A 24,903-nucleotide genomic window follows, 5' to 3' on the forward strand; every position below is an offset into this window, starting at 1 on the left:
TGAAGACCAGATAAAAGGATAAAATGAAGCACGTAATTATATAAACTCCTGAGCTTTAAAAAACAGTTAATTCTTGCCCTTGAATTTACTCATATCTTTATTCCCTCTTATATTTCCATTTAATACAGTTGATATATAATGCTGTGTCTTAAAATAAACATAAGCATCTTAAAATCAATCTCCCACTCTAAGATGCATAAGCTTACCGGGATGGTTGGTCTTGATATGTGACTTTATCAGTCGGTCTTCTGAAAAAGACTTTTCACACACAGGACAAGAATAACTCCTTTTGTCCTTAACAGAAAGAGAGCATAATCAATGGACCGTCTCGTTTAAAACTCAGGCTCTGTGGAAAAATACCACCACCACCACCATCACCGTCACAGCTAGATGCACAGCACGCCTTTCCCAGCGCCTGGCACGCAGCCCGCAGCTGGCCCCGCACAGCCCGGGGAGCTCAAGGCCAGTGGGGCAATGGCCTCACCTGCATTTCAGGAGGGAGGGACGGGCCTTAGAGACAACGGGCCTGTGGAGGTGGCCAGGCCAGGGGAGGGCGGGGCTTGGCCTCGAGGTCTACCATGCAGACCAGGGCTGCTCCACGGCCCGACGCGTATTCTGCCCTCCAGTGCTCAAGGCATGGTGTGTGTGAGGGGTTCATATAAGTTATCTTATTGAGACTCGTGACCACTCTTGAAGGACAGGCATTATTACGCTTTTACAGATTAAGAAACCAAGACCAAGGGCAAAGAGCCCCAGGTCTGCGAGAAGGAGGCAGCGTCGGAACCCGAGGGTACGGACGCCCACCCCAGGCTCCGACCACTCCAAGGCCACGTCCCACCCAGGCTGCAGGTAAGGGGCTCGCTCTGTGCATCTGCTGGCTCATCAACCCACCTGCCTGCAGCGCCACGTTCTCAACTAGGAAGAAGCTCTTGTGAAGGGTCACGCCATTGCTCATCCACCTTTCCCCTCAGAGTAATGCCGTTTCACAAGACAGTTCTTCAGAGGGTGGGTGTTATGGGTTAAATTCTGCCCCCACAGATTCATGTGTTGAAGTCCTAACCCCCAGTACCTCAGAATATGACCTTATTTGGAAATATGGTCGTTACAGATGTAATTAGTTAAGATGAGTTTGCAGGCCCTAATTCAATATGACTAGTGTCCTTGAGTGGCACGGACTTATATATACTACCAAATGTAAAACAGATAGCTAGTGGGAAGCAGCCGCATAGCACAGGGAGATCAGCTCAGTGCTTTGTGACCACCTAGAAGGGTGAGGTAGGGAGGGTGGGAGGGAGACGCAAGAAGGAGGGGATATGGGGATACATGTATATGTACAGCTGATTCACTTTGTTATAAAGCAGAAACTAACACACCATTGTGAAGCAATTATACTACAATAAAGATGTTGAAAAATAAAAAATTTTTTAAAAAGAGGAAATGTAGACAGAGACCTGCAAGAGGGAGAACACCATGTCTTCATGGGAGAGAGAAAATACCCAAACCCACCCCAAGAGAAGAAAATTACAAGCCAGTATCTCTCAAGAACATAGATGCAAATATTCTCGACAAAATATTAGCACATAAAACCCAAAATGTTTAAAAAGAACTATACACCACAACCAAGTGGGATTTATCCCAGGTACAAGGTTGATTCAACATTCTAAAATCAATTAATGTAATCCATCACATCAACAGGTGAAGAAATAAAAACCACATGATAATATCAATAGAGACAGAAAAATAATTTGGCAAAATCCAATACCTATTCATGATAAGCAATCTCAGTAAAGCAGGAATAGAGGGGAAGTTCCTCAACTTGATAAAGAGTATCTACAAACAACCTATAGCTAACATTATACTTAATGGTGAGAAACCAGAGACTTTCCCACTAAGATTAGAAACAAAGCAAGGATGTCCCCTCCCAGCACTCTGTTTTAACATCATAGCTGAAGTCTTAGCTAATGCAATAAGACAAGAAAAGGAAATAAAATATATAGAGATTGAGAAAGAAGAAATTAAAATTGTCTTTGTTTGCAGATGACATAATCACCTATGTAGAAATTCTAAAAGAACAGACAAAAACATTCCTGGAACTAACAAGCGATTATGGCAAGTTACAGGACACAAGGTTAATATACAAAAGTCAATTGCTTTCCTATATACTAGAAATGAACAAGTGGAATTTGAAATTAAAAACACAATACTATTTACATTAGCACACAAAAAATTCAGTGCTTAGGTATAAATCTAACAAAATATGTACAAGATCTATATGAGGAAAACTTCAAAACTGATAAAGGGAATCAAAGAACTAAATAAATGGAGAGCTATTCCAGGTTCAAGGATAGGAAGACTCATCGTTGTCAGACGTCAGTTCTTCCCAATTTGATCTACAGATTCAATGCAATCTCAATCAAAACCTCAGCAAGTTATTTTGTGGGTACTGACAAACCGATTATAAAGTTTATATGGAGAGGCAAAAACCCAGAAGCCAACAAAAAATACTGGAGGAGAAGAACAAAGTTGGAGGACTGACATTACTCAACTTCTAGACTTACTATAAAGCTACAGTGATGAAGAGTATGTGATACTGGTGAAATAACAGACAAATAGATCAAATGGAACAGAACAGAGTCCAGAAATAGACTCTCTTAAATACAGTCAATGGATCTTTGACACACGAGCAAATGCTACACAATGGATCAAAGATAGTTTTCTCAGGCTTCCCTGGCAGAACAGTGGTTAAGAATCCACCTGCCCACGCAGGGGACACGGGTTTGAGTCCTGGTCTGGGAAGATCCCACATGCCACAGAGCAACTAAGCCCGTGCACCACAACTACTGAGCCTGCATGCCTAGAGCCCACGCTCCGCAACAACAGAAGACACTGCAACGAGAAACCCGCACACCACAACGAAGAGTAGCCCCCGCTCGCCGCAACTAGAGAAAGCCCACGCAGAACAATGAAGACCCAACGCAGCCAAAAATAAATAAATAATTAATTAAAAAAAAAAAAGATAGTTATCTCAACAAATGATGCTGAAACTGGACAGGCACATGCAAAAGAAAAAAAAAACGAACCTAGACAAAAACCTTACACCCTTCCACAAATATTAACTAATAATGGATCGCAGATCTAAATGCAAAATACAAAACTATAAAATTCCTAGAACACACAGGAGAAAACCTGGATGACCTGGAGTATGGTAATGATTTTTTAGATATAACCCCGAAGGCATTACCCTTGAAAAAGAAAAGAATTGATAAACTAGACTCCATTAAAATTAAAAATTTCTGCTCCGTGAAAGACACTGTCAAGAGAATGAAAAAACAAGCCACAGACTGAGAGAAAATATTTTCAAAAGTTACATCTGATGAAATAGGCCAAAGACCTGAACAGACACCCTACCAAAGTGGATATACAAATGGCAAGTAAGCATATGAAAAGATGTTCCACATCATATGTCATCAGAGAAATGCAACTCAAAACGACAAGGTACCATTACATACCTACAGAATGATCCAAATCTAGAACACTGACAACACCAAGTGCCGGTGAGGATGTGGGGCAATGGAAACTCTCATTCATTGCTGGTGGGGATGCAAAATGGTGCAGCCACTTTGGAAGGCAGTTTCTCTCAAAACTGAAATACTCTTACCATATGACCCAACAATTGCACTCCTTGGTATCTATCCTAATGAACTGAAAACTTATGTCCACACAAAAACCTACACACGGATGAAGCAGCTTTATTCATAACTGCCAAAACTTAAAAGCAACCAAGATGTCCTTCAGTATATGAATGGACAAATTGTGGTACAACCAAACAACGGACTGTTATTCGGTGCTAAGAAGAAATGAGCTATCAAGCCATGAAAAGATGTGAAAGAAACTTAAATGCATATTACTAGGAGAAAAAAAGCCAATCTGAAAAGGCTACATATTATATGATTCCAACTATAAGACATTCTGAAAACAGCAAAATGATGGCGACAGTAAAGGGATCCGTGGTAGCCAGGGAGTAGTGGGAAGAGAGGGGTGGACAGGAAGAGCAAGGAGGATTTTCAGGGCAGTGAAACTACGCTGTGGGGTACTATAATGAGGGGTATGCATCAGTAAACATTTGTCCAGATCCCAAATATGTGCAGCACCAAGAGTGGACCCCAATGTAAACTATGGACTCTGGGTGTTACTCACGTGTCAACGTAGGTTTATCGACTGTAACAAAGGTAGCGCTAAGGTATGGGATGTCAAGAGTGCAGGAGGCTGTGCACGTGTGGCGATAGTGGGTACACAGGGAAATCTCCGTACTTTCTGCCCAGTTTTGCAGTGGCCGATGCCACCGACTTCCACCCAGGCTACATCACAGGGTCCAGGCTTGTCAATGTACTCCCATCAGTGACCTCCTATGCCCTTGACCTTCCAGGTCACCCCATCACTCCTGGCACCTGCACGCAGGAACTGGTGCTCTCACGCCCTTTTGAAAGACGTCCCGGGCAGCACACACCCTGGAGGAGGCCTGTCGCCACCCCTGGCTGCCCCAGTGTCCTCATCATCAGAGCTGATGGAGGCATTCAGAAGGGCTTTGAAGGAGTTTACACTGATCTCTCCTGAGCCCTTGCTATTTGATTTTTTTTCTTTTAATCTCTGATAGTCTGAAAGCAATTTATCTTAGAGCTTATCAGGGTCCCTCACTTCTTGGTGCCTTTGAAGACCATCGGAAGGATGCAGGCAGTGAGACAGGGTGTTGGAGAAGGGTGCACTCTAAGGACTCATTTATTTCTTTTGCAGAAACCTCAGTCCCCGACCAGAGATGAAAACCCAAACTGACACAGCAAACTTAAAAAGCACAGTGGTGAAAAGAGTTCTCGGCAGAGGAGGAGAGAGCGCCCCGCGCTGTAATGGCGGTAAAAGAGCCCAGCCCTCGCAGTTTGTTTGCTCTGATGGAAATGGCCTTCAAAGCCACACAGGACTCTTTGAAAGAAGGCAGGTGGCAGCAGACGGCAGTGGCCATGGGGTGTGGGGCGGAGGCGAGGCGGGAGCAGCTCCGGGGCTGAAGCTCCGAGCGCGGCTCGCAGCTCTGGACGAACCCCGCCTTGGCCTACGCCTCTGTGGCAGGTTCCTCGGCCCCCGAAGCCACAGGGCAATTCTCAAGCCTGAAACCAGCGGTGGGTGGAAAATATCAAATCTACCTCCACCCTGCCACCAAGTGTATTAACGATCACATAAGTACACCTATAAAGTATCTGACATCAGGTTAAAAAAATAAGGTGGGAGATTCCACTCTGAACAATTTCTCAGGAATAAAAAGGCCACGGACTCACTCATTTATTCCTCAAAACTTCCGGGGCCCCTGTGCTGTGCCGGACATAGCACTGGGGACAAAGGTGGGAGACTCTGGCCCTGCCCTCAAGGGGCTCATAAAGTGGTGAGAACCACCAGCACACAGAGGCCACTGATCATCGTGGGACACAGAGCAAGTGTGACAGACAGGAAAACTGACACTTCCATCGTGGCTAATTTAACAAGTTAGAAAAGAGCCAGAAACGTGCTCCACATGGGATTTAAACTCCAGGCTCTTCCTGTCCACTGAGCGCAGCTGAGCGCTGCTCTGCTTTGCAGGCCGTGCCCCTCACTTCCGGCCTCGGGCTTCCTAACAGGCAGCTGTTTCAGACCCAGGAAACTCCGCTTGCCAGAGGTCCCCAGCACTGCGGATAGATGCTCAAACAGGGCAGCACAGAAACAGGCAGTCTGCGACCACGTAAGAAAAGACCGTACTCTTGCAGCTCTTAGAAAGGAAAAACCTTTTGTCCAATTGCTTTAGCTGAATACCACTTTACTCTACTCTAAAAAAAAAACTATAGACAGACCCATTTATTTCCAGAAAGATATTGGAGGTCGCTCCATCTGCTTCTCTGTGTTGGCAATATATTATTTTAGTTTACTTCCAGCAAGGATACGTAAGATTTCATAAATACATTTACCTTTATAGCCAAATACAGTCTACACACTTCTCGAAGACAGGCATTAATTTTAAACGTTTGTTGAAAGGCCACCTCACCCTGGATGGAAGCACCACCACCGCTGTTACTATTCCTCCTCCCTCCTCCTGCCACCACTACTAAAAAGGAGGAGCTGGTGTAGACCGGCCTCCCCGTCACGCCTGGACCTGTGCTGGGTCCCTCACAATCGTCATCTCACTAACTTCCCACAGCAACCCCAGAGGCGGGGACTGCCACCCCACTTTCCAGACGAGAGGTCAGAGAGGTTAGGTCGTGAAGCCACACCACTTGCAGATGGTGGAGTCTGAATGCCAAAATGTGCCCGCTCTTCCCAAGTGTGGACTTGTAACTGCTACAGTGCCCTGAGCGCTGGGTGCCTGAGAGATCTTCTGAGAAGGGACACGAGCCAGAGACAAAGGGGACAGACTGACATATCCTGAACATACACCATAAGCTCGACTTCCTGCTATGTCAAATGTCTGTATCAGGGCGAACTTATTTAAACAACAGGTTCCCAGGTCCACCCCCCCAAATTATGGTGGAGGTCTGAGCCAGGAATCTCATTCAAAACGTGTACCCCCAGGTAATTCTGATTCAGGATGTCATAACTTACATCATCGGGGTCACTGACTTACAAAGTTATTTAATGGGACCTACACAGGAGGTCACCCATTAGACATCACCACCCAGAACATACTCGCACACACAGTGGCATATAAACACACTGAAACACAGGACAAAAGGTCTCAGAAAACAATACCTATTACCTTGTCATGGGTAAATAGTGCTGATCATTTCTATTTCATTCTATTCCATTTCATTTTTAAGATAAACTGGTTGTAATCCACTAATTTCACAACCCTATAATGGATCATGACCTGAGGGCTGAAAAAACACTGACCTGGCTGTTCTATACTTAATTTCTAGTTTAATCCTCACAATCCTGAGAGGTCGGAGAGAGTACCATATCTCCATTTTACAGATGACAAAACTGAGGCTTAGGGAAGCTAAGCAATTTGGCCAGGATCACAGAGGTGGATATGGGGTCTTAACTCTAACATGCTAGAACCCAAAGCCTGCCTTTTATTGTACAGAAACCATGTTTTCTCAAGTCTCCCTTTCACAAAGTTCGCACAGTGCTGTAAATAAAATGGGTTTGCTCCAGTCATTGACTAACTCCTTTGACCAGGTCCCCACGTTTCCTTGATGCCAACACATCCTTGACTCCAAGTCACGCCATCTGGCTACTAATGGGAGGGCGGAGGTGATGGGAAGAAGCTACATTAAATGTACACACACCTTCCAGTCATTAGGTGTATCTTTAGCTAAGAAACGGTTGTTGAGAGTCACAGAAACGGGCACGCAGCCAAATTATCCTGGCGTCCTAGTGCAACCAGAATGGACATGACTATAGGCTCATTTGGGGAGGGACAGAGGGGGATGCGTTCTACTTTAAATTTCCTTAGTTTTTTCACCACATGGGAATCTGTGTTGCAAAGAGGTAAGTGTTGGATGGAATGTGAGAGCCCAACCAGACTTTCAGCACACCTGGCCCCATCTCTCTGGGTCACAGGCAAGGAAACCAAGGCCCCCACGGACGTGGGGACTGGACCCAGGTCAGAACGGCACCGGGCTCCCTGCCGGAGAGACGCCTCCCCACGCTTGACCAGCGTCCTCAGGCACCTTCACATAACAAAGCTCGTTTGCGCTCTCTCCTTGGAGCCTCACCACCACCTTGAGAAAGTGGGGTGCGGTATGCACACCGTTATTGCATATATATATATATATATATATATATATATTTTATGACTCCTTTTACACGAAGCGTCCAGAATGGGCAGATCCATGGAGACAGAAAGTAGACGGGTCGTTGCCTAGGAACTCAGGGAGGAGAAATAAGTGATGACAGACAATGGGAGGTCTTTCCACCGTGTCACCATCCCCTTGGTGCCTGTGGCTTCATCACAGACATAACTGACAGGCTCTAAAGACAAATACGGTCTAAGCTCAAAACACTGGAACCTGTTTTCATAAAGAATGCTCTCTTCCCACATCGGCAACACAGTTCGCCTGCCTCAGGGAGAGCGCGTGTCATTCGACGCCCCAGGTAAATGCGTGTGCTGCCTGTGAGTAAACAGGAATAGCACACTTCTCATGCCCCACACGCACAGAGAGAGAGAGAGAGAGAGAGAGAGAGGAGAACGGGAACTAAGAGGTACCAAGTGACGTACAGCAGCTGTCACGCAGTCACCTATACAAGCTCTGAGCCAGGTTCTTTACCTAGAGCACTCCGTTTTAACCTCCCAATAACCCAGGAGACCCATACACATACACAAAGACATACACGTGCATACATGTGCGTTATGTGTTCAGGGGTGTGTGCGGTACGTGTGTACACATGTGTAGACTGCATGGGTGGATGTGTGTGCATATGTGTGTATATATACGTGTGTGTGTGTACAAAGCTGATATACTGTTTAATATACATTTTATATAGAAGGCTACCAAGCCTCAGAAAGGACAAGTGACTTGTCCAGCACCACACAGCCTGTGCAGATACTGGAGACAACACCTGAATCCAGGTATCCAACCCCAAAGCGCAGGCTCTTACCTACCCACGAAACCCAAAACACCCTGACTTCACCCTTGGTAACAAACTGCTGGAGCGTTAGTGATTTTTAGGCCAGAAAACGGAGGCGGCGCATCAAGTTTCTGAAGCCTCACGGTGCGCAGTCTGTGGCCTAGAAAGGAATGCAGTTAAAGCAGAACCACACCTGGGGCCAGGTGCGCCTCCTTTATAACTTGGAGAGTCTCAAATCACTTTCAGGTGTCAGCCTCTCAAGTTAGAGTAGCATTTGCTAAAATAAACATTCACTCGTGTCACATGTTCAACACCCACCAGAGAATTAAACACATTTTGCCACCATGAATATTAACAGCACCTTGAATTAACATATCACTTTTTTTTAAAGTGCTTTACAGACATTCTTCCATAGACTTTCCAAGAAACAGCACAGTAATACGACAACAGTGATCATCAGCGTTTACTGCGCTCTCACTGTGACCCGAACACCGTACTTAGCGCTTGACAGGCATCCTCTAACTCACTCTCTCAACAGCTTTTAGTGGCGGCTATTCTTATTATCATCCCTGTTATTAAGGGTTATTTAAAACATCATTTAAGAAACCCCTGCTTTACTCCTATTCTGCAGACTTTCTCCGATGCTTAAAAATCTGCACAGAAAAGCAAATTTATTCAATGTAACCTTTTTTCCAACATATGTGAGGCTGTCCCTGTGACAGGAGCCCTGGGATGGAGGCCTTTGTAAAGTGGAGGGCCTGCTTCGTGAGAAGGACCTCCCCATTTTCCGGGGAAGACGCCCACACACTGGGCTCATGGGGAGCACGGGCGCCTCCGTATGCATCACTGTGAGGAAGCAGGGAGCACCCAGGGGAGACGGGGCTGCCGCTCGGGCGCGCTACTTACCAGCTCTGTGTGAACTTTAAGATGTGCCTGCAGCTTATATTTATCTGGAGTCGAGTAGTCACAGCCGTCAGTGGGACACTTCAGCAAGATGTTACTGTGTTTCTGAATTACATGGCGTTTAAGGCAGTTTTTGGTGATGGAAGAATAATGACACTGGGAGCAATAATACAGATGTTCCCGGGTGTGGGTGCGGACATGCATGTCAAAATGCACTTGGTACCAAAAAAGTTTGCCTAAAAAAATATTTTCACATGAGAACAAGGAAGTTTCTTTTATCCTGAAGTTGATTTCTTTTAATTAGTATTATTTTTTAACTACTATATTTCTCTCCCTCTCATGCTTGTCCGGGTTACCCTTCACACTTTGCACCACATCTCTGGCTGGACATGACTTTTCAAAGGTGGCAGGTGGCAAATATTAAGGGTCCTACTACTTCTGCATGGTGTCACAGCTGGGAGAGGAGGAAACGGATGTTTATCGAGGACCAATTACGGTGCCAACTACCTTTATGCACACGCGTGAAATCAACGAGGCTCTAAACTCTGCTGACACCTGGGCCATCTACATCCTGTCCTGCCAGCTCTCCAGGAGACCAGAGGCCACGCTTTCACGGCAAGCTGGGAGGTTGCATTCGGGGTCTCCCTACAAAGAGCTGCAGCCACTTCTGTGATCTCTCTCTGCTCATCTAGGACATGGCCGCAGCTTAAAGCTCGACTTTAAACTTGTCACGTGCCAGAAGAAAGGTGCTTCTTGGCTAAAGTTCTGGCAGAGGCCGTGGGCTAAGCGTCCGCCTGCACGCCTGACGGAGCCAGCACGGTTAGCTGTCCCGCCGTCCTGGCTGCCTTCACAGGCTTCACGAGCTAAACTGCATGCACCACTGTGCACATCACTATCTACGAATGACGGCTAGCTCACTTAGAAGGCGTTCTGTGCAAAGAGACACGAGCTCAACTCAAACACCAGGTGACCCATAGCCAGGCGGGGACGGGAGGGGCTGCTGGGAAGACAGGCCCCAGCCTCGCGCCCCGGCGCCCCCCTTACCACAGTATTCGCACTCCAGGTCGCCATACACCTTCCGGATCCTCTCGCACAGGCCGGTATTCATGCGCCTCTTCTGTAAACTGTCCAGGATCTTCATGAACGCAGTGATGCCCGCCCGGTGCTCGGGGAGGGGCCGGCACTGGGCCGCGTCCCTCCCAGCAGCTCCCGGAGGAGGGTCTGAGGCCTCGGCTGGGTTTGCCCTGAGACCCCTGCCGGGATCTGGGCCATCGGATGGGGGGGCAGCCGCTTGCTGCCCTTCAGCCGGGGGGCTCTCGGCGCCCTGGGCTTCCGGGTTTGCTGCGGCGCCTTTGGCCTTGGACAGCAGTGGTGCGACGTCCTGGCCCTGAGCTGGACTGGAGCCTCCCTGCTGGGTGTGCAAGGTCTTCTCCGGAACAGCCAGAGCCTCGGCAGAGGAGGGATCACTCTTCAACAGGAACTCATCGGAAACCACCGCGTACCGACGAAGGTCGGAGGACACCGCGGAGGCCGCCAGCTCGCAGGGTGCTGGGGCGGCGCTGTCTGCCTGGGCGGCGGCCGAGCACACAGGCGCGGCGGGCACCTCTGTTGGGGCCTCGGACCCCTCCTCGGGACGAGCGTCCCCAGCGCCGGCCGCCTCCTTGGGTGCGTTCACCCCCTGGAACACAAACTCCTCTTCCGCCAGCTGCAGCTGCCCGCCCAGGGCCTCCTGCTGGATGTCCCCGCCGGGCCCCAGGAGGCAGAAGCTCTGGTTGATGGAGCTGGTGAAGACCAGGGTCTCCTGGGCGGCCCCGTGCGCCTCCTTGATGTGGGCGCGCAGGCGGATGGAGCTGACGAACTTCTTGAGGCAGAGGGCGCAGACGTACACGAACGGGTGCTTCCTGACGTGCAGCTCCAGCGCCTGGTACTTGGTGGCCCCATGGCCGCAGAGCTCGCAGGCGAAGGGCCACTTGTCGCCATGCACCAGCATGTGACGGTCGCGGTCCAGCTCGTTCTTGAACTTGCGCTCGCAGATGTGGCAGTCGTAGAGCAGCTGCCGCTTGCCCTCCCTCGTCATCAGGCAGAGCTCGTCCAGGGCCTCCTGGACCTTCTTGTCCTGCGGGTCGTGTGCGTCGCGGATGTGCTTGATGAGGTTCTTGACATCCGAGTACTTCTTCTTGCAGAAGCGGCAGTGCTGCTTGATCTTCTTGTGCACGCGCTCCACGTGCACCTTGAGGTGGCCCTTGCTCAGGCAGGTGAAGGAACAGCAGTCGCAGGCGAACTTCTCGCCCGTGTGCTTGCGCAGGTGCACGTTGAGGTTGGCCTTGATGGCGCTGGCGTAGCTGCACTGGGGGCACTTGTACGGCTTCTCGTTGGTGTGGATCCGCAGGTGGGCCTGCAGCGAGTGCTTGAACTTGAAGACCTTGTTGCAGTACTCACAGGTGAAGATCTTGAGCTGGGTGGGCCCGAGCCTAGAAACAGAAGACAGCACCATTACGGGTGGAGATCCGGCACCTTCCTGATGACCCCTACTTCCTTCCGGCTGCCGAACACCGAAGGCTTAAAAGTGAGCTAAAAGGGGCTGAGGACGGACGCATGCATTCATTCATCAACAAACAGGACGGGAAGACGTAGAGCGGACCAGGCGCACACGGAGAGGAAGACCGGGCCCCTGCTGCCCTGGCGCTGGGAGACAGGAGGCAGGTCTGCACACGGCTGCAGGACAGTGTGCGAGTGGCGACAGGTGCACGTGCGGGCAAAGGAGAAGGCGCCCTCCAACACAGATGAAGGTAGTTGGGCAGAGGAGATGCCTGAGTTGAGGGATGCAGAATAAGGAAGAGGGAGGCAAGAAAGGCAGAGGGATGTGTCATTTGCTAGGCACACAGCAGCCAGCGGTGCTCCAAAGCTGACCCGGACGAATTCCGAGGTATTCTAACAGGACCAGTCTTAATGGAATGAACTCAGTCTGCTCCATGAAACTAGATACGACCTGCTTGGGTTTGTTCAATAGTTTTGATCATCCAGATTCGCCTATTCATTCCATCAACTGTCAGGGTAACACTCTTTCTCTCTGCTGCAAGTTTCCATGTGAGGGCCACTCTTTCGTGAAAGAGCCCTGGCCTTTTTCCACATCCTCACTTCTCCCCAGGAAAAGGGAACTGGCGTATCTGAGCAGGGACTTTAGAACAGGACCAAGCCTCCACAGCCGTGCTCACTCCTGCCTTTCTGGTGAGAAGGCGTCTGCCTGTGGACAGCACGTGACACGGTAGGCGCTTAGCCAGGAGAGTCTGGCGGCGGCAGTCAAGGACCGAGGTGGGGGGAGGCAGACGTGCAGAACAGCCAGCGGGAGCTCAATGTGACCTGCCCCAGGCTCCCTTCTCCCATGGCTCCACCAGTCATGGGCCTGACGTATGAGCCCCCGTCTTCTTCCTCCTCCAGCATGTCTGGTTCAGAACTCAGACAGGGAAAATTAGGTTGTTCAACTGCCATTTGTTAAACTCAGATATCATTAATTAATAAGTGATTGCCATTTTATTACCACTCGCCTGTGCGTTTCGAGCACTGTGTTAGATTTTGTGTATGCGATAGAGAATGAAAGCCTGGTCTGCCTCACGGGTCCTTTCTCTCTCAATACGGCGACGTGGATGCTGAATGAGACGGTAATAGTAATCACGGCTAACAATTACTGGGTACTTACAATACTCAAAACTCTTTGCTAAGTATTTAATTTCAACCCTATCATTATGCCCATTTTACAGGTGAGAAAACTGAGTATAACCCAAGGTCATACAGTTAGTAAGTGGTGAAGCCAGGATTTGAACCCAAGCAGACTAGAACCTGCACATTCTTCCACATCCTCCTACTGCCTGGAAACACTGTGAACACCAAACCCCCTCGCCGGTGGGACCATACACGCGGAGAAGACCTCCTGTGAGGCGGGTGAGGCTTCCTCTCTCCATAACTGCTCCCTCGGGATTCTGCCTAGGTTATCCAGGTAGGTCCTCAGAAACACTGACGATCATTTAGTGCCATTAATCAGACACCATTAAGCTGTACCCACTGTAACTGTTAAGTCTATATTTATGGAACTATCCATACAACTGTGTTTGACCAACACAGGTTACCTTATGTTTTAAATGAAAAATATTTAAGCAGACTGCGGTCCATAAACACCAGAGGGTAGAAGTCCCATGCTGTAATTAAAACATTCAAATCTGAAAGTCAGTACTATGCCTGCACGCTAAACCCAAGGCTAATTTAAGGAAACTAATTTGGACCTTTCTTAAATGACAAACATACCCAGAAGGCGATCATTTTACTGGAGGAAGAAACTCTGGATTCACAGCATTAATTAAACAAGTCACAGTATTTCCTTCTCTAATGCAAGGTCTAAATGGTCTTAGGAGCATCTCTGACTCTGATTTTTTCATATTATTACCCGAATACCTGGTCAAGCCCTCAGTGCTGCCTCCCACCAAGGGTGATGAATCGGAAGAAGTGGCCAAGCCGCCGGCACCAGACTCTCAAGCGCAAGCCTGCACCCATGGGCTGAGGCACAGAGCTGCGATGTCGGGTGATTCCTACCACATTATTTCACTCCGAATGTCCCCTATTCATTGAGAGAGGCACTCTCTCCCACTGCATCTTAGAAAGCATTCAGCCAGAGCTTTAAAAGATCAGACCCCTTGATCCGGTTATTCCACTGCTGGGAATCTAGCGAAAGAAAGAATACGAAATTCAAGCAAAGGTGCTCATTGCATGAGTTTTCACAATAGTTTAAGAGTAGAAGCTGCTTGAAGGTTCCAACGTAGGGAACTAGTTTGGACATTTCTTTTTTTTTTAACTCACTCATTCATTCATTCATTCTTTCAAAAAACTATTCCAGGCACTGGGGACACAATGGGCACAAAAACAAACACAACTCATGCTCCCTTGTAGTGCACCTTCTATAGTAAGTGGTGGGCCAGCCGGGTAACCATATAAATGAGCAGATAAGGACCACCAGCTCCCTGTGATGGAAAAAGGCAGGATGCTCTAGGACCCCAGGTCAAGGCGGACTGATCTGTCTGGGGGACAGGGAAGGCCGCCCTGAAGACTGGACATTTGAGCAGACAGCTGAAATATGAACAGGAGTTAACCAAGTGAGGGGGAGGAGAGGTACCCAGTATGAGGAAGAGGCACGTGCAGGAGAGATCAAGGAAATAAAAAGGACCCGGATAGCTGGAGCAGATGCTGCAGCCCAGAGAACCAGAGGGAGCACAAGAGGGGGACCAGGCTGGAGAGGTGGCAGCCGTGGAAGACCCTGTAGGCCAAGTTCTCCTAACAGCAATGTGAAGCCTTAAAGGGTACAATCAAATGGGCATTTTACAAAGAGCTCACTGGCTGCAATGTGGAAAGCTGAGTCGTGGATCACGATGCTACAACATGTCACTACAAAACAGTGTTTGTGAATAATTTGAGTAACAAAGGAAAGTAAGTATAATGGGATTAAGTATTAAAAGCAGGATACAAAACTGCACATAAAATATAAACCCGAGGGCTTCCCTGGTGGCGCAGTGGTTGAGAGTCCACCTGCCGATGCAGGGGACACGGGTTTGTGCCCCGGTCTGGGAAGATCCCACATGCCGCGGAGTGGCTGGGCCCGTGAGCCATGGCCCCTGAGCCTGCGTGTCTGGAGCCTGTGCTCCACAACGGGAGAAGCCACAATAGTGAGAGGCCCGCGTACCGCAAAAAAAAAAAAACAAATATAAACCCGATTTTATAAAATATATGGGCTGAAAAAAGGCTGGAAGGAAATAACATTAAAAATATTAACTGCTCATCTTAGGGAACATTAAAAATATTAACAGTGCTTATCCTAGGGTAGTGAGATTACAAATAATATTTTTCCTTATAGATTTCTGGACTTTCGTCACACGAAAAGCCTCTTTTGTAACTGTTTTACAATTTAGACTATAAAATATTAATAGAATGCTTGACAACAGGAATACAGCCTCAATCTACTGATTAAATACAGAGTATATTTACCTGTAACTAGATTAGCATTGAACTGAAACCCTCCCCAACAGACCCTGAAATATTATGAAGATAATTAACAAAGGTCTACAGATCAACCTGCGTTGAGACAAGAAAGATCCTCAAAATTAATTCCATTTCAGTGTTGCCAAAGGAGTGCATATTTTTACAGCTTTATCGATTAATTCAGTTGCCCCCATTTGCAAGAAGAGAGGAGTGAGGCTACAGATTAATGAAACACCCAGATGACATGATGTTATAATTCAACAAGAGCACTTTCCATATATGGTATCATTTATTCCCACCACTAAACTAAGTCAGATTCTACTGGACAGTCTTGTGGCCGGTGTAAGAGAGGCTCAGAGGCAAAAGCATTTGTGTCCATTCACAGCAGAGCCTCATCCAGGCAGTGGCCGTGTCTGTCCTAATCTCTCTCACATCCCCAGTGCCTGGCACATAGAAGGTGTTTAATCTGTTGGGCTGAAGTCCAGTAGAAGGGCCTAGAGCCAACCCAGGTCTGCCTGGTGCTAGAGCTTACGCCCTCATCAAGAACACCTCATTTCCCCTCTTCCAGAAACAGAGGGAGCCCACTTGCACTGGCGTTTTGTCTTTCCCCTCAGCTGGGAAAATGTGTACAGAACTCAGGTGATGAGAGTTTGCTGATCTACATCAGCAGGTACGTATCACAGCTGAGCTGGTGACCATGGGGAGGGTGGGGGGACATGCAGGCTAGTCCCCTCTGGGACATCGACTCACCCAATGTATTTGGAGGACAGTTTTCAGTGTCGATTCAAGTTTTAAGCACTCGTATCCTTTAATAGGGCAATTTCAATTCTAGCAATTTATCTCACAGGAAATCTTGAAGAAGTATTGAAAGAGGGAGGAACCAAAACCTTGTCCGTCAAGCAAAAACTGGCTATATATAAACTAGTGCATCTACGTGACAGCAAACACACTTAAAAAAAATATGTACTGAAAAGGAAAAAGTCAAGGTGTGGTAAGTTTAAAAAAATAGGTTGATAACAGTGCCTTTGGTATTTTATGCTAGGAAAAAACATAACAAAATTAGAGTGCTATATTTTAGTATATCATGAAAAACTTATGGTGGCCTGTGAACCACGATGCCTGTAGTAGTGACCACGACCAGAAGAGGCGCTGTGGGTTACTGTAACTGCACATCACATGGATGTTGGAACCGTCTACAGGATGCTTATGCTACTTTTGAAAGTAGGGGGGAAAGAGAGATTTTCTTTTTCATTATAAATTGTGGAGCTATGAAAATCAACTAACTTACTAAGTAAGGCCTTGTTCATGCCTCTTTTTATTCAGATGAAGCATACATCTGCCTTAAGCAGAACGCTCCACCTTCCTTAAGCCGAGGCGCTGCGTTTCCCGAGCATGCTTGCTGATCTGCCACGCATCACACAGAGGCTGCTTGGGCTCAGCCAGCACTCTAGGGCCATAGTGGAGGGGCTAGTTCTCAGGTTCAGTCAAGAAACCGAAACCCTTCATAGATGGGTTTGCACACAGTGTCCTGATAAGCTAACACGCCCATCTCTCGCCCTCTGCAGCGGTGGCTGGAGTCGCACAGAACAGAACGCTTTACCTGCTCGACTTCATGGGCTGCTCATAGGGTGTCTGCTGGATGGCGTACTCCTGGTACCCTCTCCGGGGCGCCAGGTCGGCCACCGCGGCCTCGGGGTCTGCGGCTCCTGCTTCCGGGGGCCCAGCCTCCACCGGAACAATCTTGGTAGCACCTGAGATGGAGGCACAACGCACCACGTATTAAAGAGGCGCCGTGAGGGCCCTGACCACCCCCCTGCCCCCAGAGCAGGGGACGGAGCCTGGGAAGCGTATTTCTTTACTGTGTGGCACCCATGCAAGGGACTAGTTTTCCTTCAGTTCACACCTTTAACTTGTGTGTTTGTATATGTGTACGCATGTGTGTGTAAGTGTGTGTATGTGTGTGTGTACATGTGTATGTTTGGGGGGAAAGGGCAAGTTTTCCAATAATCAAAACCTTCTTCTGAGATACATTTTCACTTGATCTCCTTATTAAAAAACAAAAAAATAGATCCAGGGCTTCCCTGGTGGCGCAGTGGTTGAGAGTCCGCCTGCCGATGCAGGGGACACGGGTTCGTGCCCCGGTCTGGGAGGATCCCACATGCCGCGGAGCGGCTGGGCCCGTGGGCCATGGCCGCTGGGCCTGCGCGTCCGGAGCCTGTCCTCCGCAACGGGAGAGGCCACAACAGTGAGAGGCCCGCGTAACGCATAAAAAAAAAAAAAAAAAAAAAAAAAAAATAGATCCATATACACATATATGCTTCCTGCAAGATTTCACATAGATCCACATGTGTTAAACTTTACGCAAATGTAAAACAGCGTCAAGACAGAATGGAGCAGTGGAATCAACTGTGAACAGGAATCTAAGCTGCCTGGGATCTGGTCCCAAATATGACATCACCCTCCCGCCTCCAGACCTCTGTGTCCACCCTGTGAAATGAAAGGTCTGGAGTGGAAAACTCAAAGGTTACCTTTATTCGTGCAAGTTCAGGATGTGAAACGATCAAAGACCGTTTACAGCAGCATGTGTGCACGAGGGTACATGCACACGCATGTTATATATCAAGTGCACTAAAGAAAGGCTCCAAAATCTACCTCTCGTTTCTGGAACAGCAAAGGAAATTAACCACTTTTCACCCCCCACCTTACAGAAATCTCAGAATACTACCATCAATTCTTAAGAAATCATTATAGAAACTTTCTCTAGAGACAGCTAAACACAGGAAGCTCTCTCCTGGCATTTCCATTTCCCAGAATAACACTTCTCTGAAGTAGGGTGGGGCAGACAAAGTGACTTTCCAGAAACAACTTCTAGTCACATAATCTTATACGGCTTTTTCTCTGCTGATTACCTTACCCTGCACTGAAGTATCAAGAGGCATTTATTCAGCGTTTTCATTTTAAATAATCAGTTATCAATACTATTAGCACTGAAAAAAGATGTTTAAAAAGGCTCTAGCTGTCCTCAAAATCCTAAACTTGATTTTTCAAAATTTTATTTAACAGCTATCACCTCAAATGGATAGGAAAAAACCCATTATTATACTTTGGAATCTACTATCATACTGCTTTTTGTCTAAAGTATCCTTTCCTAGAAGAGACCTTTTTTAAAAAGGGTAGCATAAGAAATCCACTGGCTACTTTATGTTTAAGGAAGAGGAGACAGGAATTTCTAGTATCATACAATATATGATGAACCCACTAAAAAATCCAAAAAAAGGAAAAAAAAATTGAGGTGGAGGGTTTTGGAGAAGCTGCCAACCTCCGTGTGGTGCGAGTGGTCTTACACGTAGGATGGGGCGGTAAGGGTGGGGAGGACATCCAGGAGAGGGGCTGGTGAGGGGGCAAAGAAAAAGACACTCTCCTTGGCCACTGCTCCTGTGAGCGGCCACTCAAACGACAAGGACAGGTCGTGGCTGCAGAGGTGGCGGGGGCAGCAGCAGGGGCAGCCCTCACTCCCTTTCCTCTGGACACGCTCGTCCACCACAGCCCTGGGCAGTGACAGGTCAGCCATCATCCCAAGGTACTGGGTAATTCGGTGGAGAGCCCGACAGTGATGAAGCCGCTCAGGATCACAGCCCCAGCTGTCTGGCTGCCTGCGGCACGGCCCCGCCCAGAGAGTCGCATTCTGTCCCCTCCCGCTTGTTTTGCTCACCTGGAATCACTTCGTGAGCCGTTAAAACCACACTTATGATGGGCTTCTTGGCTCCGGAGATCTGCGCGGCCTCTTTTCCCGAGCAGACCTTCTGGACTTTCTCCACTCTCTGAGTCCGCAGTCTCTTCGGGGCCTTTTCTCGATCATCTTCCTTATACTTCCTCTCCAGTTCAAGGTCAGATTCGTTACCTAAGGGGCAAATAGCAAGATGCATAGAATATCCTCCTATGTCAGTGATGGAGTCAGGGAGTGCACACAACCCCAACCCTTTTACGGGACGACAGTAAAGGAAACATACATATGTGATACAGACACTGGTCCACGGTGCCATGCAGGCCCCTTTACCACTTCGGGCAGCATCTTTGCTTCTTCAGTCTTTCACGTGATTCAATAAATATCATTGATATTTATTGCCACAGGCCCTGCCACAGGCCACCACATGGGCATGGAGGATACAGCTGACAGGGCAGGCAGAGCCACTCATCTTGTTGTCATGAAGCCAACCAGCCCACAGAGTCATCTATCATCAATCAACACTGCGGAGAAGACATGGTCTTCTTTAGATTTACAGCCTAAGAAGAAGTCGTTCAGTTACTCATCTTCCAGTTAGTAGGTGCCTTCCATGTGCCAGGCATGGTGGATATAAAGGCTGACAGGGTTTTGTTATACAGCAGAAACTAACACACCATTGTAAAGCAATTATACTCCAATAAAGATGTTTAAAGAAAAAAAGAAAACAAGCTTAGCTACAAAATAAATAAATTTTTAAAAGTAACCTAAAGAAGACTGACAGGGCACAGACCCAGACCCTGCTCTAGAAAGCCCTGCAGCCTGAGGGGTAAGAAACACTTCATATCAAAGTGAAGCATAAAGGAGTGCGTGCTATTCCCAATTCCTAAGTGAGAAGGAAATACGGGGAAGGAAAGGACAGGAGTTGTCTCTTTCCAAGAATCACAGCCACAAACCTGCAGTAGCCTGCCCAAGAACTACTTCTTCAGAACATTCTAACAAAGAGACAGGACCCACTCGGCACGGCCCTGCGTTAGAGATGAACACGGGGTGGGTGGATGGTCACGGGACAGGCACATGGTGCAGGCTTGGAAAGCGCTGGAATAGGGGTTGTCAGGGAGGTGAAGTCAGAACCAGGAAGTAATAAAGCAGAAGCCGGAGAAAAGGGAGAAACCAGAGGGAGACAGCCTGAGGCAACTCAGGAAGCTTGTGCTTCCCGTGATTTAAGTTGCCCACAGCCGGACCCACACAGAAACCCACCGATGGACGCCTGAAGGAAGACAGAAAATGGAGAAGTGCAAGCTCCTAGGACGGCATGCTGGCTGAAGGAAATCTCTCGCAAGACGAGGCCAGGAAAAAACCTGGCTAATGGGGCAGGTGGATTGAAACAAACAATTTTCTGTGTTCTATAAATGAGAGTCTTTTCGCACTTGTCCCAATCATCCAGGTGCTTGAACATTTTTAGATCTGGTAGAAACAGTCATGGGTTTTTTTTAACTGCTGGAAAAAGGTCTTTAGTCATATAATTAGTGTCAGCACCAAACATGGTAACAGCAAACTGAAAAGAAATATTAGTAAATGAGATCATGATTCAGAGTGTACTCTGCAAGGCCAAAGGGAAAAGTCAAGACGGTTACATACATCCACCCCTTGAAGAACACAATGACTCCTAAAAAGCTGAAGAATGGGGCAAAATATGGTATCCCCAAAGTCACTGCCGATGCTTACCTGATGTTCTCTGTTTTTTGATCTGCATCGGGCAGTTTTAAGAGATAGGTGTGCATAAATAATTATAGAATATACTGGATGCTATAAAGAGGTAGAAACATACTACAGGACTTCTTGCTTTTAAAAATGACGCTTTACTTTATAAAAGAATTCACCACAGATTACAATTCAACACGTGGATGACACAGCAGGAATAGATAACGTTTACATTAAAAAAAAAAAAAAAAGCAAGAATTAGAGCTTGCCATAAGCTGAATCTGGGTTTACATCATGAATCAACTACAAAAGCCGAGAGCATACCCATGATGTCAGCCGGCATGACCACCAAGTAGCTGAAGCGATCGTGGTTACACTCCCCACACTCTGCACTGGATTGACCATGTCTGGACTCAGCTTTATGCATCGTACGTTAAGAATACGCTGCAGAACTGGGTGCACGAGGATGGTGGACAGGAGTGGAAGAAAGTCTGGAAGACTGAAACCCGCTAAAGACATGGGAGTTGACCCAGGTGGAGATGAGGAGACTGGATGGGACTCTGGTCTCTCAGCCCAACTATTACCACAGCTCCTATTCGTGTCCTTGCTTCAGCCACCCTGCCTGGTCCCCAGGACAACGAGGAAGCCTCTCCAGCCATTCTGGCAGCGGGAACTCCAGGACCCCAGCGTGGCCAACAGGGTCTGGGATGAAGGTTGCCAAGGGCTTCTGGGAATGGTTTCCTTCCCTAAGAAAACCTCTCCTTCACTGGGCATCACTATGTCCACTGCCTGGAACTGAGGCAACCACCCAGAACCTACAAGAGATCAAGGGAAAGCCCAGGTCGACACCTTGAGGGTCCGGAATGAAGGATGGACCCTGGGATGGCAATGGTACATCTGCACCCCCCCGACCCGACCCGACCCGACCCTGGAACCGCCGATCCCCATGCATCTGTGACATGGGAGAATGGACATTCCCACTTTCCAATTCATTTCTAATTGATGCCTCTACTGAAAGTATCTCGACTAACACACTCTCCAAACCATTTTCCATCTTGACCAGAGAGTGAATCGTTTTTAAAACCCAAATCTGACCCTGTCACTCCCCTGCTTAAAACTCTTCAATGGCTTCCCTCCCATCTCCATAAGCAGAAAGTGCTAGATAAAGTCCTCCAAGATTCGCCATCAATCATCTCTCCCACGACCCCTGCACCCTCAAGGCCAAGATCCCCAAGTACGCACCCACGTGTACTCATCTGCTCACCCCTTCAGGCTCCAACTATACTGAACTACAGCCCCTGGAACTGCATGCAGGTCCACGTAACATCTAACACCCAATCCACAGGCCCCTGCTCGTCCAGATGACAAAGGCAGTTCAGATTTACACACAAACACACCACACACACACACACACACACACACACACACACACACACACCAAGAAATCAACATTATCAATGGTCGGATTTCCCACACTGCTTTGCAATTATCTGTTTGGATGCCTCATCTGTGCTGTGACCTCCAGGAAATTGGGTCTGTGTCTTCTTGTTATTTTATTGAGCCTGACGCAGACCGATAGCAGAGGACCTAACCTAGAACACACTGCAGACCTGCTCTGTTGTGCTCAAAAAGGTGAAGCTAGGACCAACGGGCAGAGGTCAGCAACAGACTTCACCAGAGGAAGAAATTTCCAGCAGTCAGAGCCACCCAACGAGGGAGGGGTGGCTTTAGAGATGCGTTTCTCAGGAGGGTTTTCGAGGAGCTTCACATAGCAATCGTGATGCTGTGAGAAAGACTGAACCACATGGGGGGTCAAATCAGACAAGCTCTGCATCTCTGAATTCTGAGACCCTCCCAACAGGGAGATGGAGCTGCTATGTAAGGAGGACGGCAGGAGAAAGGAGGTGGAGGGGTGGGCAGTAAGAGACAGTAAACGAAAACGCGGAGTAAGACAGCGGGCAACAGGAGAAGATGCACCTTCCACCTCCTGGGCAGCCACCAGCACCCTCCGTGCCCGTGTGGGCTCTGATTCTCCCCGTAGCAAATGCCAGTGGGGCTCTCACCATGTCCCCGAGGGCCACACACGACCTTGGCAGCAGCTACAGTGGACACTCAGGCTCACCCTGCACCCCAGCGTCCGACCTCAAGCTTGCACAGGTGTCTTGAAGCATTCAAGCTAGGCCCCTGCAGCCCAGAGGTGGAGACGGGTCAACGTGGTAGGGATGACCCTCAACCAAGGAGGAATGGGAAGCAATGCACAACCACTCTGGGCTCCCGGCCTGAGTGCACATTTCTGGGACACATTTTGGAAGCTTCGAGATCCTGGCAGAGTCAAACGCCCAGTGACCACAGCTGGAACCCAGCAGCAAACCCTTGTCTCTCCCCCTTCCCTGTCTCACCCTCCCCACACCTCACTCTTGCTTCCTGGGATCCCCACCCCAGTAACTGCCTGCAGCCGGGGCAGCTTGCAGGCAGCATAAGCGAAGTCAACCCCATTCAAAACTGTCCCAAACGCGCACCTCCAAGCCCCCACGCCCTCCATCAATTCCCTGTGGCCCCATGCGACATGGATCCACAGCCCATTCAGCTACATTCCACTCTCGAGAGTTTCCAGAAGTTTCCACAGTAAGTTTTCCCACTGATCCAGGCACCACGTGGCAGACACTGTACAAGCAGCCTTGGAAATGATTCTTGGAGTTATCTTAACCCAATTCCTCGACGACTGGAGCACAGTGGAAAGAACACAGCCGCTACAGAACAGAAGCGTGTGCATGCAGGGAACAGCAGGTAATTCCGGGTAAAACACCGCGTATAAGAAAGGGGAGCTGAGAGGTGGAAGAGGGGCAGGCAGGGGCAGGGCGTGAAGACCCTGGACGACAAAGGCAAGTGCCTCCTGTACAGAAATGAGGGTTCTCTGCCCCATCCCTGCACGCGTGCTCCACGCAAGCCCTGGGCCCAGCCCACTGCAGCCCGCATGACTATCTAGTCTCGTTCCCAGCACCAGGTCAAGCACGTAGAAGGTGCTACACGCTTGTGTGCAGAGAACAAGGAGGGTGGAGGGAGAAAGAGAAGGACATCTGAATAAACGTCTTGCGGGTAACTTTGTGCTCACTCCCTTTGGACACCAAAGAAGTCCTCACTTCCACTTGACCTGCTTGTTTGGGGATTTCCCTGCATCCTCACTTGACCCATCTTTGTACTTTTCCAAGTTGCCACTGAACCGCTCCTGCATGCAGCCCAGGAGTCCTGCCGGTGCCCGCATCCCTCCCTCGGCTCACCTGCACCACGGTCTCCCACACGGAGCTTCTACACAGTCCCCTACTCCAGCCACTCTTCACCACGTGCCAAGGCGGCACAGAGGAGAAGCACAGCAACAGGCACGTCTGAGTCTCTCCCCACTTCCTACCCACCAGGCTGTCCTCTTCCCAAGTCTCTCCCTCCACTCTGATCTCCTACCCTGGTGTTTTGGGATATGCTATGTGTAGCATTTGCTGCAGAATTAGGTAGGGGGGGGTCATATCTCTGGTTTCCAGCCTCTAGAGGTAATTGGATTTAATCAGCAAGGGTCCCACTGCCAGCATCACTAGTCCTTTGGGAGTCGGGAGAGGAGAAAGTCCCAGGACCTCATAAGAACCTCCACTGACAAGTCCTGACTCTCCGCCCACATCTCCCACCCAAACTATCCCAGGATGGGCCCTCTCTCCAGGCTCACGGTGGAAAGACCCTCTCACTCCAGACCTGACACTGCTGGAGCCCGAGACAAATTAACCCATCAGGCTCTGTGGACACACTCACTTTTATTTGTAGGACTCGTCCTGGTTGTGACTCAGAAAGGCCAAGTCAACGATGGGTCTGACTCCAGGTCTGCCTCTTCCATTTCTCTGCCTGTTTGCTAGTTATGACCCTCTCCTCAATCTGGTTAAGGATTCATGTCAAGTAGTGTTCTTCTGAAAACGGAATTTCTATTTCTA

General features: G+C 48.6%; 1 protein-coding gene across 8 annotated transcripts in view; it reads right to left on the reverse strand.

Annotated features, from left to right (window-relative positions):
* ZFAT (zinc finger and AT-hook domain containing) overlaps positions 1-24,903 on the reverse strand; it is a 188,946-nt gene that overhangs the window by 99,871 nt on the left and 64,172 nt on the right. For all 8 annotated transcript variants that reach the window (XR_004346469.1, XM_032610134.1, XM_032610135.1 and 5 more), the window contains exons 4-8: positions 19,220-19,408; positions 17,108-17,258; positions 10,531-11,957; positions 9,490-9,722; positions 207-294 (exon numbers count right to left, since the gene is read on the reverse strand). Coding sequence is in view for 7 of the 8 variants with exons in the window: in XM_032610134.1 (XP_032466025.1) it covers positions 207-294; positions 9,490-9,722; positions 10,531-11,957; positions 17,108-17,258; positions 19,220-19,408 (2,088 nt within the window). In the remaining variant the exon portion in view is untranslated. The remainder of the gene's footprint in view (positions 1-206; positions 295-9,489; positions 9,723-10,530; positions 11,958-17,107; positions 17,259-19,219; positions 19,409-24,903) is intronic.

The sequence above is a fragment of the Phocoena sinus genome, chromosome 17, assembly GCF_008692025.1.
Source record: "Phocoena sinus isolate mPhoSin1 chromosome 17, mPhoSin1.pri, whole genome shotgun sequence".
Lineage (NCBI taxonomy): Eukaryota > Metazoa > Chordata > Mammalia > Artiodactyla > Phocoenidae > Phocoena > Phocoena sinus.